The sequence below is a fragment of the Pezoporus occidentalis genome, unplaced genomic scaffold (assembly GCF_034315485.1).
Source record: "Pezoporus occidentalis ecotype Australia unplaced genomic scaffold, CSIRO_AGI_Poc_V1 ctg19, whole genome shotgun sequence".
NCBI classification, from domain to species: domain Eukaryota; kingdom Metazoa; phylum Chordata; class Aves; order Psittaciformes; family Psittacidae; genus Pezoporus; species Pezoporus occidentalis.
In genome coordinates, this window is record NW_026913748.1 from 13,241,855 (window position 1) to 13,254,401 (window position 12,547).

Consider the following 12,547-nt stretch of genomic DNA (forward strand, 5'->3'; position numbering starts at 1 on the left):
GAGATCCTCCAGCCTTGTTGAAAAGAGTATATGTCTGTGAGACTACTACAAAAACTAGAGGGGAACCTGGACTTCGCACTCATTTGTGAGGGACACTAACAAGCAGAAATGTGGCCCAACATCTCCTCCAAGGGCTGGGAGTGTCTCTTTGAAGGCCAGTGAAGAGAAAGGATCTTTGTGAGCAGGATTTCCGTGTCACGGGTGTGGTCTGTGACTTTAAGAATAATGACCTGTCATCCTTTCTTGGCTCATATTTCTTCCACTTCTGCCAAAAGTCATTGCTATTACTTCTGCCACATGGCAGCAGCACAGGCATCTGCCCAGCGCTAAATATTGCATTTGCAGTGCCCACTTGTAACTGAGTTTTGTGGTAGGAGTGAAAAGTAATTGAATCCTGCTCAGTGACTGACAGCAGCACTGACAATGCACTGCACAAAATGCTCAGAAGAGCTCTTATCTAAACAAGCTTACTTACTGTAAAGGTCTGGTTCTTAACCAGGCTGGGAAAGATCTGTAGGCAGATCTGTGGGAAGGAAAGGTAAAGATTATTAGCCTGAAAGGAACCTTCAGAAGTTCTAAATGATGTAGTCACCTAAGCCATGCTGATTTTTCCATGAAGTTTGGGCTCCTGTAGCACCTTCAGAATTTTCATTTTGGGGTGGGATTGGCATGGTCTTTAGTTATGGGTGATCCTGCTGACATTATACAAGTTTAAAAAGGGATAGAACCCACTCTTGTAGTAGATTTGTTTTGCTGAAATTCCTGAAACTATATCAGTAATTTCTTATAATAGCAATATTACTAATATTACTATTACTAATGGATCAGGTATGGTTTAGAGAGTCATAAATCAATTTCTGGAGAAAAAGACTAAAAAGATTACATGGTAGAGGAAATTAAAAATAATACAGAGGGTTTCATTTTAAGTCAGTGTTTTGCATCCAGGTTTATCTGGAACTGTTGCTGTTAATACTTTGAATGTTATTCAATGAACGGGTGGTTTGTTTGCTGTGGCTAGTGAAAAATTGCATGTAGTCTACATTCACCACTCATTTGTCTCTTCAATGAAATTTCTGCCCCGGCTACTGTAGAAAAGTAATGGCCTTCCTCACCACTACTATAAAGCACTGGCTTGAGGAAGCTTCTGATGATTCGCCCATGAATTTGCACCTTTTGAGTGCACTCAGTGAATGAGCATCTGTGGCTATACAGGGTTCTTTCTGCTCTTTAGTTCTTAATCATAGCAATTGAAAGGTGAATACTTACTTCTTCCTTCTCAAAATACCATGTAGCTGACACTGACACTGATTTTGTGGTAATATATCTTTCTGCCTGATAAACTCAATTGGCTGTTTTTTGGAAAAAGAAGGGTAGAAAATAACCTTTGGTAAATATGAGCTGGATTATAGCTATACCACTCTGGAAAGGGTGATAGGACTGTCCTGTTTTGCCTTATGCAAAGGAGCTGAGCTTCAAGGAATATTCCACCATTTAGCAGCAGAACAGCTTGTAGCAAATACTGAACTTATATCCATCCAATGTGGTCAAATATAGCTGTAGCCTGCTGACAATTGGGGTGAATCTAAGAAAATATATGGCATCTATATATATATATTGTATTATGTATGTATATATACACATATATATCTTTCTTTGAAAATAAATTATGTACCAAGAAGAAAAATTAATTGCAGGATCAGTCCCGCAGTAAAGGCTTCAGTTTACATAAGTACAAATTGCTACTTGTAACCTTGTATTATTCTCCCAAGAAAATGGCATCTAGGTATGCTAATTTACATTACAGAAACCTGAAAAGCTAATAATGATTTCGAAATGTTGAACTCTGCTGATCCTTATTTCTGATATTGTATAATAAGAAGGCAGATTTAAAGACAGAACTGACTTAAAAGATAATAAAAATAAAACAAGAAATAGGGAACTAGATCTCTATGCCCTGTTATAACTGAGGACATCTCTGTACCACAAAGTGGAGCTTTTAATTAAATACTTGCTTAGTATAGCTTGCATTAACTTGGAAACCAGAATCACAGTAGTCATCAGAGCCATTCCCAGGTAAACCTTTGTGGGAAGTGTTCCTAAGCTCTTTGCAGAGCTAAGCTAGCATCTTGATATTTTCCTACAGAGCTACATGGCATTGATGACCAAGTTCAGGTTTGTGTCACTGCCTGCACATCTGCTTTGTGCTTTAGTACCTGTCTTAGATGTGCCTCTGTCTCCAGTTGCAAGAGGACCAATACAACAGAATGCAGCTGTGATTCAGGGCAGTCCTAAGACCTTTGAATACTTCCAGAGTGATGTAAGGAGCTCTCATGTAAATAAGACTTGAGGCCAGTGATTCTGTAAAATGCCTTGGGGAAAGCACCATCATTTTAGTCTCTTTTAGTTCTGTGGAAACCTTATCTGGAATTAGAACTACTAGGCAGTAACACAAACTATGCAGTTAATGTCAAAAATAAAGGCTTCTGGGTTAATTTCCCACACTTTCCAAATATGACCTTCTGAAATATGGGCTCAGCTGATTCCTTGGAACCATCTAGCTGTTTATTAGAATAACAAATATTTTTTCTTGCTATAATTTTGACATACTGAAATCCGTATTTTTTTTCCATGTTGCTTTTTTCTTCACAGATAATAATGGGTGTGATCCTGCTCTATAATTTACTCGGAGTGAGTGCCTTGGTGGGTGCTGCTGTCATTGTACTGTTAGCTCCAATACAGTACTTCATAGCTACAAAGTTGGCTGAGGCTCAGAAGAGCACCCTTGTAAGTAAATTATTTCAGTGACATTTGTCACCCAGAAATGACAGGGAACAGGGAAACAGGAGTACTGGATTCCATTCTTGTTGTTAGGGAACATTTACTGTGGAGGTTTGGGCAAGCCATCTCTTAATTCCGTCGTCTCTCCCTCTCTGTTTTTCTGTGGGTGAGTATCTCTTCCTTCCAAACATTTGTCAGACAAGAACGTGAAAAAAAAAGCATTGACCTGCCTTCTTTACAGAGAGTATTTTTCACCCAGCTAGCACAATTTCGTCTCAGTTCAATTCCATGGAAGGGTGTTATTCCTACATTCAGATGTGGTATTTCATATGATGTTAGGAAACAGTACATATGACTGACAAATTATAGGAGGACTTTACTAGGGAATGTGTACAACTGCCCCCTAAAATGGCTAGAGACTTTATGCTCTCACCCCAGGCTTTGGTATTCTCTAAAAATCAGCTGATACTGCTGGATTAATATCTATTGTACATTCTTGAGTGCTGTAAGTTTATGTTCTTGTCTAATTTAGTTCACCCATTAGAAATGTTTTCTGGTACTTTGTCTAATTTTTAACTTTATTCTCACAACCCTTGAACTGTTTTAATCAACCTTTGATGTTTGTCAAACATTTAAAGGTCCTTTTTATCTTAATATTCAGTAAGCAAATTATACATATGTGGCCTCAAGCTGTGCCAGGGGAGGTTTAAATTGGATATTAGAAAAAAATTTCTTCATCAAAAGGGTTGTCAAGCATTGGAACAGGCTGCCGTAGTTAAAAGACATGTAGATGTGTCAGTGACATGGTTTAGTGGTGCACTTGGCAGTGCTAGGTTAGAAATTGGACTGCATGAACTTAAAAGTCTTTTCCAACCTAAATGATTCTATGATTCCATGATTCTAGGCATGGATCTAAACTTCGGCACACTTAGGTCCTGTTGAGTTAGGCCAATGTATACCAACAAAGGATCTATCTTTGCATAATTTGACAAATATTCTGAATCTTTCTTTTTGCTCTGAGTTCCTCTGACTCATAACATCTTTTGGATTATGATTTTACCAAAACCTTCCACTAGACCAGGTTCCTCAAAGTCCTGTCCAGCTTGGCCGCCTTGAACGCAGCCAGGGATGAGGCAGCCACAGCTTCTCTAGGCAACCTGTGCCAGTGCCTCACCACCCTCACATTAAGAATTTTTTCCTAATGCCTAATCTAAATCTCCCCTCTGTCAGTTTAAAGCCATTCCCACTTGTCCTGTCACTACACGCCCTTGTAAAAAGTCCCTCTCCAATAAACATCTCACTTATTTTCTTTACCTGTTTTATGAATCCCAGAATGGATCTTGTATCAGCAATTACACACATGTAGTCTTCTGTCTATTGTTGCAGACATCATTGACTTAATAATCCACCTCCCTGAGTTTTATCCTCTATTTGAAGGATTCAGATTATTTGTTTTATTTTTCTTTTCAGAATAGGGTCACTTAATTTCCCCTCATGATTGTAAGCATTTTAGTATCTCCAAAGAACATGGAATTTTATATTGTTTTACTCAGTATGGCAACTGAAAGGCTATACAAAATCACAAACAAATGAAATTATAGCTCTTTAATGAATTTTACAACAGAAGGGAAAAAAAGCATTTTATTAAAACTACAAACCAATGTCTTATCCTTGTTTTCTTTTGAAATTAAGGACTATTCTACTGAGAGATTAAAGAAAACCAATGAGATATTGAAAGGCATTAAGTTATTAAAGCTGTATGCCTGGGAGCACATATTTTGTACTAGTGTGGAAGAAACAAGAATGAAGGAACTCACCAGTCTCAAAACCTTTGCACTTCACACATCTCTGTCCAGTAAGTAACTGGTTTTAGTGATCAGAAATGGATCCAGTTCTTCATGTCAACATTCCTTCTGACTTCAACTAAAGCGAGATACAGCTGTGCCTATGACACTATTTTGTGTGTGTGTAACATGATTAAAATAAAAAGTCATGACTAATATATGACAAAGAAACTTGAAAATACAAAGCATGTCTTCTGATTGTTCTGTAGCAAGTTTTCTGTCACCACCATTATGACATTACAGCTATGAGTTGCTTTATAGTAAGGAGACTCCAGATAATATTAGCAGCTCTGACTATAGCAAAGATAAATCAGTGTCTGAAATAAATTGTACTCTCTGAAATGTAGGAAAGCTGAGAGGGTAGTCTTCTGGTTGTGTTGCATAATAATTGTGAACACAAAAAATTTTTTATCCCACTTCACTAAAGTATGCAAATGAGATAATTCCTTTGTTTATTTGTTTGTGTGTTTAAGATTTCTGTCATGGAAGGAAACTTCTTCCTGCAGAGCAGTTTTCCTTTGGGAGTTTCAGTTATTTGAATTGGAAATAATTAGATTTTTCTAGCACCATGCAACTAATTGTACAACTGTTTTCTCGTATTCCATATAATCTGTTCCTTTTTTTATTTCTCTTTCACAGTATTTATGAATGCGGCCATACCAATAGCAGCTGTTCTTGCAGTAAGATATGGGGTTTTTCACTTTTTCTTACAAAAAGGGCCATGTTTAAACCTCAGCCTAATGACCTAGAGGAACTATGGTATGCTGGTCAGCAAGGAGTCTTCATAGACCAAATTCTGAGGGCATTACTCAGAATATGCTGACAGCATGTATCAGAATTGGATGAAGTATGACCATAGTTATGCATCTGTGAAAAAAACTGTAAGATTTATTAGATTCTTAATGATTTTTATGGGTTGTGTGTTTCCTCTAAACCCTGAAGTCAGTTACAAACCTTTACAAAGAATTTTTTTTTAATTCTTAAATGTGTAAATCTCTTGAAATCACTGTCAAGTTTTTAAAATCTCTTTCACTTTAATAGAAGACACCTTTATCTTCAGTTTACTGGGATTCCCAATAATTATTGGCCTTAGTTGAGTAAAATATTTTGCTTGCAGTCCTTGTCCATCTAGAGTCCTTATCCTGACATGCTCTTTTCCTGATGTGACAGACCTTTGTGACTTACGCATATACCAATGAGAAGCCACTGCAGCCCGCCCAGGCCTTTGCATCACTCTCATTGTTTCACATCCTGGTCACACCACTGTTCCTGCTCTCCACGGTGGTTCGCTTTGCTGTGAAGGCTATCATAAGGTAAGGGGCCCTTCTAGTTTCTCCAACTCTTGGGCACTTATATTTAGTAATACAACAGGGAAGGTGTTTCTACCTGCAAGACTGACCTTGCTGCTTCAAGGAAGAGCAACTGGCTTAACTCTTACCTACCTCCACAAAGGGTGAATTGGGCTTTAAGGGAGAGTTTGGTATTGTCTTGAGCTCATATTTACCATATTTTCATATTCTAGCACTAGCATGGACTTTTTTAGGAAACAGAGTGGGTGGAGGAACATTGGACAATGGAGGATGAATTAGTCAAAAGAAACTGAAATACACAGGACTTCTCTTACAGGAGAAATTCCTTTCCCCTGAATGACAGGGAAGAGATGCAGGAGAGGAAACATGGCAAAGCAGATATTTGGGAGTTTCATCTGTGAGGGTTAGAGATCTGCATGACAGGACAGCGAAAAATTTGGCACAAAGTGGAAAAGATATAAAAAAAAAAAACAAAACGGAACTCATAAAAAATGTTGCTTCATCAGAAACAAGTATGTTCCAGGCATTCATTTCTGCAAACAGCCCAACAAAACAACTTCCTGTGTGCTGGGCTATAGAGCAGTTAATGTCAAGGGAGCTGGTTGGTAGTAAGTCAAATTTCAGACTTTTGGCTGTTGCTTCAGAGGTCTGTATGGAACGGCTGATGGTCATGGGGCAGTTATGTAGACACACACACTGCCAGGATGCCCCACGAGGCAAAAACTGATACCTGACTGGCATTAAGGTGTCAGATGCCAAGGACACAACTAATCTTCCCACCCAGAAACAGTTCCTTTTTGCCAAGACTGAGGGACATTGGCAAGATATTGCATTTCAGCTGCCACTGCATGGTTTTGGTGGGTAACAATAATAACAAATAGTAGTCATGGGGACATCAGTCTCCACAGCTGTCATTTACCAGCATCACATTCACTTTAAAGAAATGTATATGATTAAATATGGTTTAGTTTTATCAGAGCAGCAGCAGGGCCACATGAGACATTTTCCCTAGGTTTAAAATGATTTCTGATTAGTGGAAAATCTCAATGCTCCTTCATAAATCATCCCCGCCTATGCACTATGCACTATATTTAGCATGGTCCTAATATCAAAATGATGTGTACAGTTTCCTTGACACTGCCGGCCACCCCTAAGACCATATTTGCCAAAACAAATGTTACTCTTTGGCAAATTTATTTCCTAACATCTTTCTCCCATGAGCATCATGTCCTGCAAGTGAAGGATGAAGAAGGCATGCGTGGCCACCTGGCTGTGTCATCAATCACATGTATATGAGTTATGCACTCATTTGTGTTATGATTAGGTACTTATACTTCGGTCAGAATCTCCATTTTATGTTAAAGAGTAGTTCTAACACCATGAAAGCTTCTCAGGTCATTCAAATGCAAAGTAATGGTTGATGTCTTCTTAGACAGATGATCAGAACAAGGTCTCTCATCTTCTACAAGAATAAATTCTTGTTTGGCACACTTATTTAAGACTGAAATTCTGGTATGGGGGTTAGGCATATAAATTTTCCTTTCAACAAAGGAAAGACAGTCAGATCTTTTTGCAATAAAGAATGAATTGAACCTGTGTGCTGTATTTCCCAATGGACAGTTTTAAGAAGGAGGCAAAAGAGCTCTTGCTGCATTTCTCCAAGGCTGGCCATGGCTGTTCTGAGCTGTGCAAAAGTTACGTTCAGGATGCACCTAGCACATTGTCATTTTCAGAGGATGTAGGTGGGTGAATGACTCAGTTATGAATCATGACTTGTGTAGGCATGAGAAATGCACAGAGAGATAAGTCTGCCAAGGTGGAAACCATATCCACAGAGCTCTAGTGCCACTCACATGACTAGCTCTCCTCTTCATTCTCAGCTACCAGTATGAAGTTTAATTATTTTCATGTGTCCTTCCACAGAAATAAATTTTCACTTGCCATCAGGGTGGCAGCCAGTCCAATCCTATGAACTTCTTTTGGAACATTTCTGATACGTCCTGCTGCCTGAACTGCACAAAAATGGAAATGTACTCATGGAAACCTGGGTTTATTTAACTCACTGTCCTCTTTTCTTTCAAGTGTACAGAAGTTGAATGAGTTTCTCCTGAGTGATGAGATTGGAGATGACAGCTGGAGAGGCGGGGACAGCTCTGTAGCTTATGAATCCTGTAAGAAGCACACAGGACTTGTAAGTTCTGATTTATGACAATGAATTTCAAAGCAGAGAGGCCATATAGCCCTATACAAGGCCACTGGCCAAGCTGATAGGGCTTGTGAGTTTTGGCTTTTAGTCTGACTCTAATATAAACCAGTTTTGCCTCCTATGTCAGGATCTCTGTTTTTCTATGACATGAAGGGTCCCCCAAACACATGTAAGCGTTGCTGAAGTGCCAGCAGTTATAAAAACCCCATAACACACCAACACATTTGCACATGGTTCAAATTCATGCATTTCCTGTGATCATAAACTGATGGGGTTTATACCATGTATTACCAGTGCAACCCATCATACGTTGAGCATCTTTAGGTAGGACCAATTACTCTGGGAATTCCTACACCTACACCAATTCCTACATCTTGAGAATTGGAGGTGGGAAAAACAACACCAAACTTTGTGAAATAGGAATTAGTTCCAAAATTCTTTTTCTGGAGTGCTAAACGTACAGTGAATTTGAGTAAAATATGAAGAGAGAAATAACGCAAGAGAGATGATTTGGGAAAAGCCAGTGTTTTTTTCATTTTGACATTTTTCTAAAACTAGATATTTCACCTGTTTCAATCTGATTACATACACTGAAACATGACTGAAACTTGTAGACAGCAACAGAAAGAAAGGATTAGCACAAAATAAGTTTTATTCTGGAGTGAATTACATTAGTTTACAAACCTGAAAGAATGTTTTTCTGGGTCAGCAATTATAATAAAGGGAACAAAAATTAAACTGTTTCAGCATTTGTTTTATTACTCTTGTCCACCTTTTGCTTAGCCATACAGAAAGAGACAGTCTAGATGATGAGGAGAGGGAAAACTAAAGGTAATATTTGTAAAGGTTAAATCAATCACTGTATACAGCCCAGCTATAAGGAATCACTAAGATTACACCAATTTAGCTCAATACAGTGGCACTCATGAATACCACAGGTAGCTCTGAACGAGCTAGTTCCATAATCCCTGTTATGCATTAGTGAGGTACTTTGCACAAGCTAATTTGATATGCTTCTTGCTCCTGTAGCTATTCTGCTTGCAATAACCAAACTGGTAACTGCGTATCATTACACTTTTACTGACAGTTTGGAGGGTGGGGCAGACTTACCTAGCGGTTTGAGGAGGATGAGAAAGCTGAAGTTTGGGATGGTTATGCATGGGAAACCAAAAATCAGGTATTTCCTATGCTTCAGTGAATGTGTTTAAAACATTACCCTATGTGCATCACAATAGGGTGTCTTTATTATCACGGATGTTGAAAAACACTGGTTTCTTCTTCTCACCTAGAATGGTGGTAAGAAAGGGAATGGATTGTTTGTTTTATTGGAAACCAAATGCTATACTCTCCTGAGAATTCCAACTTTTCTCCTTTCTTCATTTCACTATGTAGCACACCAAGGCCATCAACAGGAGGCAGCCCTTAAGGTATCAGCTTGAAAGCTATGAGCAGCCAACAAGGAAGCAAACACGTCCTGTGGAGATAGATGATATTGCAATCAAGGTGGTAACACTGAAAATATTGTCTTGTTCTTTACAAGAAGTAGGTCCCTCTGCACAGTACCAGATAGTGCCCAACAGATAGTTGAACAGATGGTGCTGTTCTTCCAAAGGCAAATTGCCCATTGTATGAGCAAGCCTCTAAATAAATTAGCAGTTTGGCAAAAAATTAAGTGAGAAGATTTGGCTGCTGATGAGGTCTTTATAGATATTCCCTGTCTTATCACGAAACAAAGAGGCATCATCAGAGGAACAAAAGGAACAAAACTTAGACAATCTGAAATGCAGAAATTAATACACTTTTTTTTTTCACTTTCCCTCCATGCACTGCTCTTTCACTGTTAGAACCAAGACAAAACTTTTGAGTCATTTTTTGACAATTATTATTGAGGTGTCATTTATTATGACAGTATTTAAAGTCATGTTGCCAGCTTTTCCCCATATATGTGCTCTGTGCAAAGAACGTTTCATGGCCCTGTCAGGAAGTTTGCATAAAAAGGGGAGGGTCCACTAGGGAACACTTTACTTTTGTCCAGCCTAAACCTTATGAATATTCTATTTGTACTTTGGGAATACATTCACAAGTGGCTATATATCACAATATGCAGAGTGATTCATTCCTTGATAAGCTATGCTATTTATCACCTGTGAGGTCTTACGATTCTTATTCTACGCTTGACAGAATGAAAATATTTGGTAAAAAAAGATCAGCTCAAGATCATCCCTTTATTGCGTTTCATACAGTATATATGCTTGTGTACATAACATTCACAAACTTTTCTGGGCTTTGCAATGTTTACTAACCTAACTTTGGGTTTGGTTTTGTTTATAAGCCTGCCTCACCACGTCTATTAAGCACAGATTTATTTTAGTAACATATTTTGAATCCAAACTAAATGTTCTTTTTTTCATTTTCCTCATGTGTTAGTGTAACTGACATATGGTAACTGTTTTGTAGGTGACCAATGGGTACTTTTCATGGGGAAGTGGTTTAGCGACACTGTCCAACATAAACATTAGAATCCCAACAGGTAGGATAAATGTATACCTCAATCATGAAATATGTAATATTAAATTGTTATTAATCCCATTCCTTGATGTGGTGAGAAACAGAAAACCATGCATTAAGATTTTTATAAGAAAAAATTAAGGTTAAAAATGTATACAAGATCATGAACTGTATTGGTCATATAGCTATGACCCATAATATATATTCAATATCGACCCATAATATATATAATAGAATACTTAAAGTATTATAAATAAGAAATAAATTACATTTGTATATACCTTTACAGTTTTTATAATAGCAGGAACAAAGTTGAGTAAGAATAAATATCAAAAGGTGGTTATAAAAAAAATTGTTATTATTTTTAATAGACTTTAAAAAGAAGAATGAGGGAGAGCTCCACACGCATTCAAACCAAGGGTCCATCTAATTCAGTATTTTATTTCCAGCAGTGGCTACCAGTGCCTGCACAGGGGCGCAGAAGTCATACTTCTCCTTCCATTCTTCAACTTTACAGTCTCTCAGTTCACAACTGTTTTAATCTCAGAAAATTCTTTGAGCCTTATGCATTTTGTCTATCAAGAAATCCTCAATTATTTTCTCTTTCAAAGAATATATCTTTGTCCAGCTGAATTCCTGTAATTTCTTGCATCCTCAATTACCTGGAAGTTCCACAGGTTTACAAAACATTTATTTGTTTTGGAAGACTTGCATAGTAAATGTGAAAAGTAGCAACTATTATTTCTTATTATTGTGGTGGTGGTGGCGGCGATGGTAATCATTATTAATGCTGTAGAATTCCCACCTGTTGATATATCATGTTATTAAATAGTCTGTTATTTTTATGTCTTATCAAGTACTTAGTTTTAAAACAGCTTACTACTTTATGTTGACACATTTTACATATAAGTACTAAATATTCCCAAAGTCTGTATCACATCTTTCACTGTAGCATTAGGTATCCTAGAAATATATGAATATTTCTTTGTGCTGGCCCAGTGCCTCATATGACACCAGCAGAAGGTCTTTGCTTGAAGGAATTATTATCTAAGGCCATGGGTACCCAAGCTGGATGCTCCAGCCTGAGAGATTTCCTCCTTTGGAAGGAATAAGACCCATAACTCCCTAGCTGGCAAGAAGCTTACCTGGCAAATGCACTAGCTAGCACAGTTAATGAGTTGGGAATTAGTTTTTGGGAACATCTGAGAAGTACTATTGCAATAGGAAGGTGGTGTGGGAGGGAAGGAGGAGTACAGCAAAACAGAAGAGAGCAATGGATCTTCTTTCAGTTTTGGTCACTTTTAATAGATTGGCCCAAATTTACATGCAACCCCACACTGGATAGACACTCCCCATGTTGTATCGTTTGACCCTACATAACTTCCATACAATAACAGGGTCCCATACATGTGATAAAGTATGTCAAAGTAGTAGTCTTATTCCTTTGGAGATTAGTCTGTACTTTTACTGTTCATTACTATATATTTCCATAGATTAATACATGCAATATTGCCCATTTATGTAGTGGATGCTAACAAATTTAACCAGCTAGTTCAAATGATCTAGAACTGGATCTGTTTGGGCCTTGTCGACTTGAGGTTTTTTCCTTTCTTGAAAATGCGTTTGTTATTCTTATTCTCATAGGTCAGATGACAATGATTGTGGGTCAAGTTGGCTGTGGAAAGTCATCACTTCTACTTGCTATACTGGGAGAGATGCAGACACTGGAAGGAAAAGTTCACTGGAGCAAGTATGTTTCATATAGCCACTAATTCCTGTATTCATTTAAGAAGGAGGTAGTTGGGATTTGCTGTGAGAAAGGTGAACTTGATGTCTCAGAACTGCATGTTGAATGATTTTTATCACCCAGATCTTCACTGGAATAAGTTACCTGCAAACTT

At 37.9% G+C, this 12,547-nt stretch overlaps 1 protein-coding gene across 9 annotated transcripts in view; it reads left to right on the forward strand.

Moving 5' to 3' along the window:
• The window catches only part of ABCC9 (ATP binding cassette subfamily C member 9), a 73,884-nt gene that overhangs the window by 21,991 nt on the left and 39,346 nt on the right, over window positions 1-12,547 (forward strand). For all 9 annotated transcript variants that reach the window (XM_062616861.1, XM_062616864.1, XM_062616866.1 and 6 more), the window contains 8 exons: window positions 2,650-2,784; window positions 4,471-4,633; window positions 5,262-5,302; window positions 5,793-5,935; window positions 8,015-8,123; window positions 9,531-9,641; window positions 10,596-10,668; window positions 12,291-12,396. In XM_062616861.1, coding sequence (XP_062472845.1) covers window positions 2,650-2,784; window positions 4,471-4,633; window positions 5,262-5,302; window positions 5,793-5,935; window positions 8,015-8,123; window positions 9,531-9,641; window positions 10,596-10,668; window positions 12,291-12,396 — 881 coding nt within the window. The remainder of the gene's footprint in view (window positions 1-2,649; window positions 2,785-4,470; window positions 4,634-5,261; window positions 5,303-5,792; window positions 5,936-8,014; window positions 8,124-9,530; window positions 9,642-10,595; window positions 10,669-12,290; window positions 12,397-12,547) is intronic.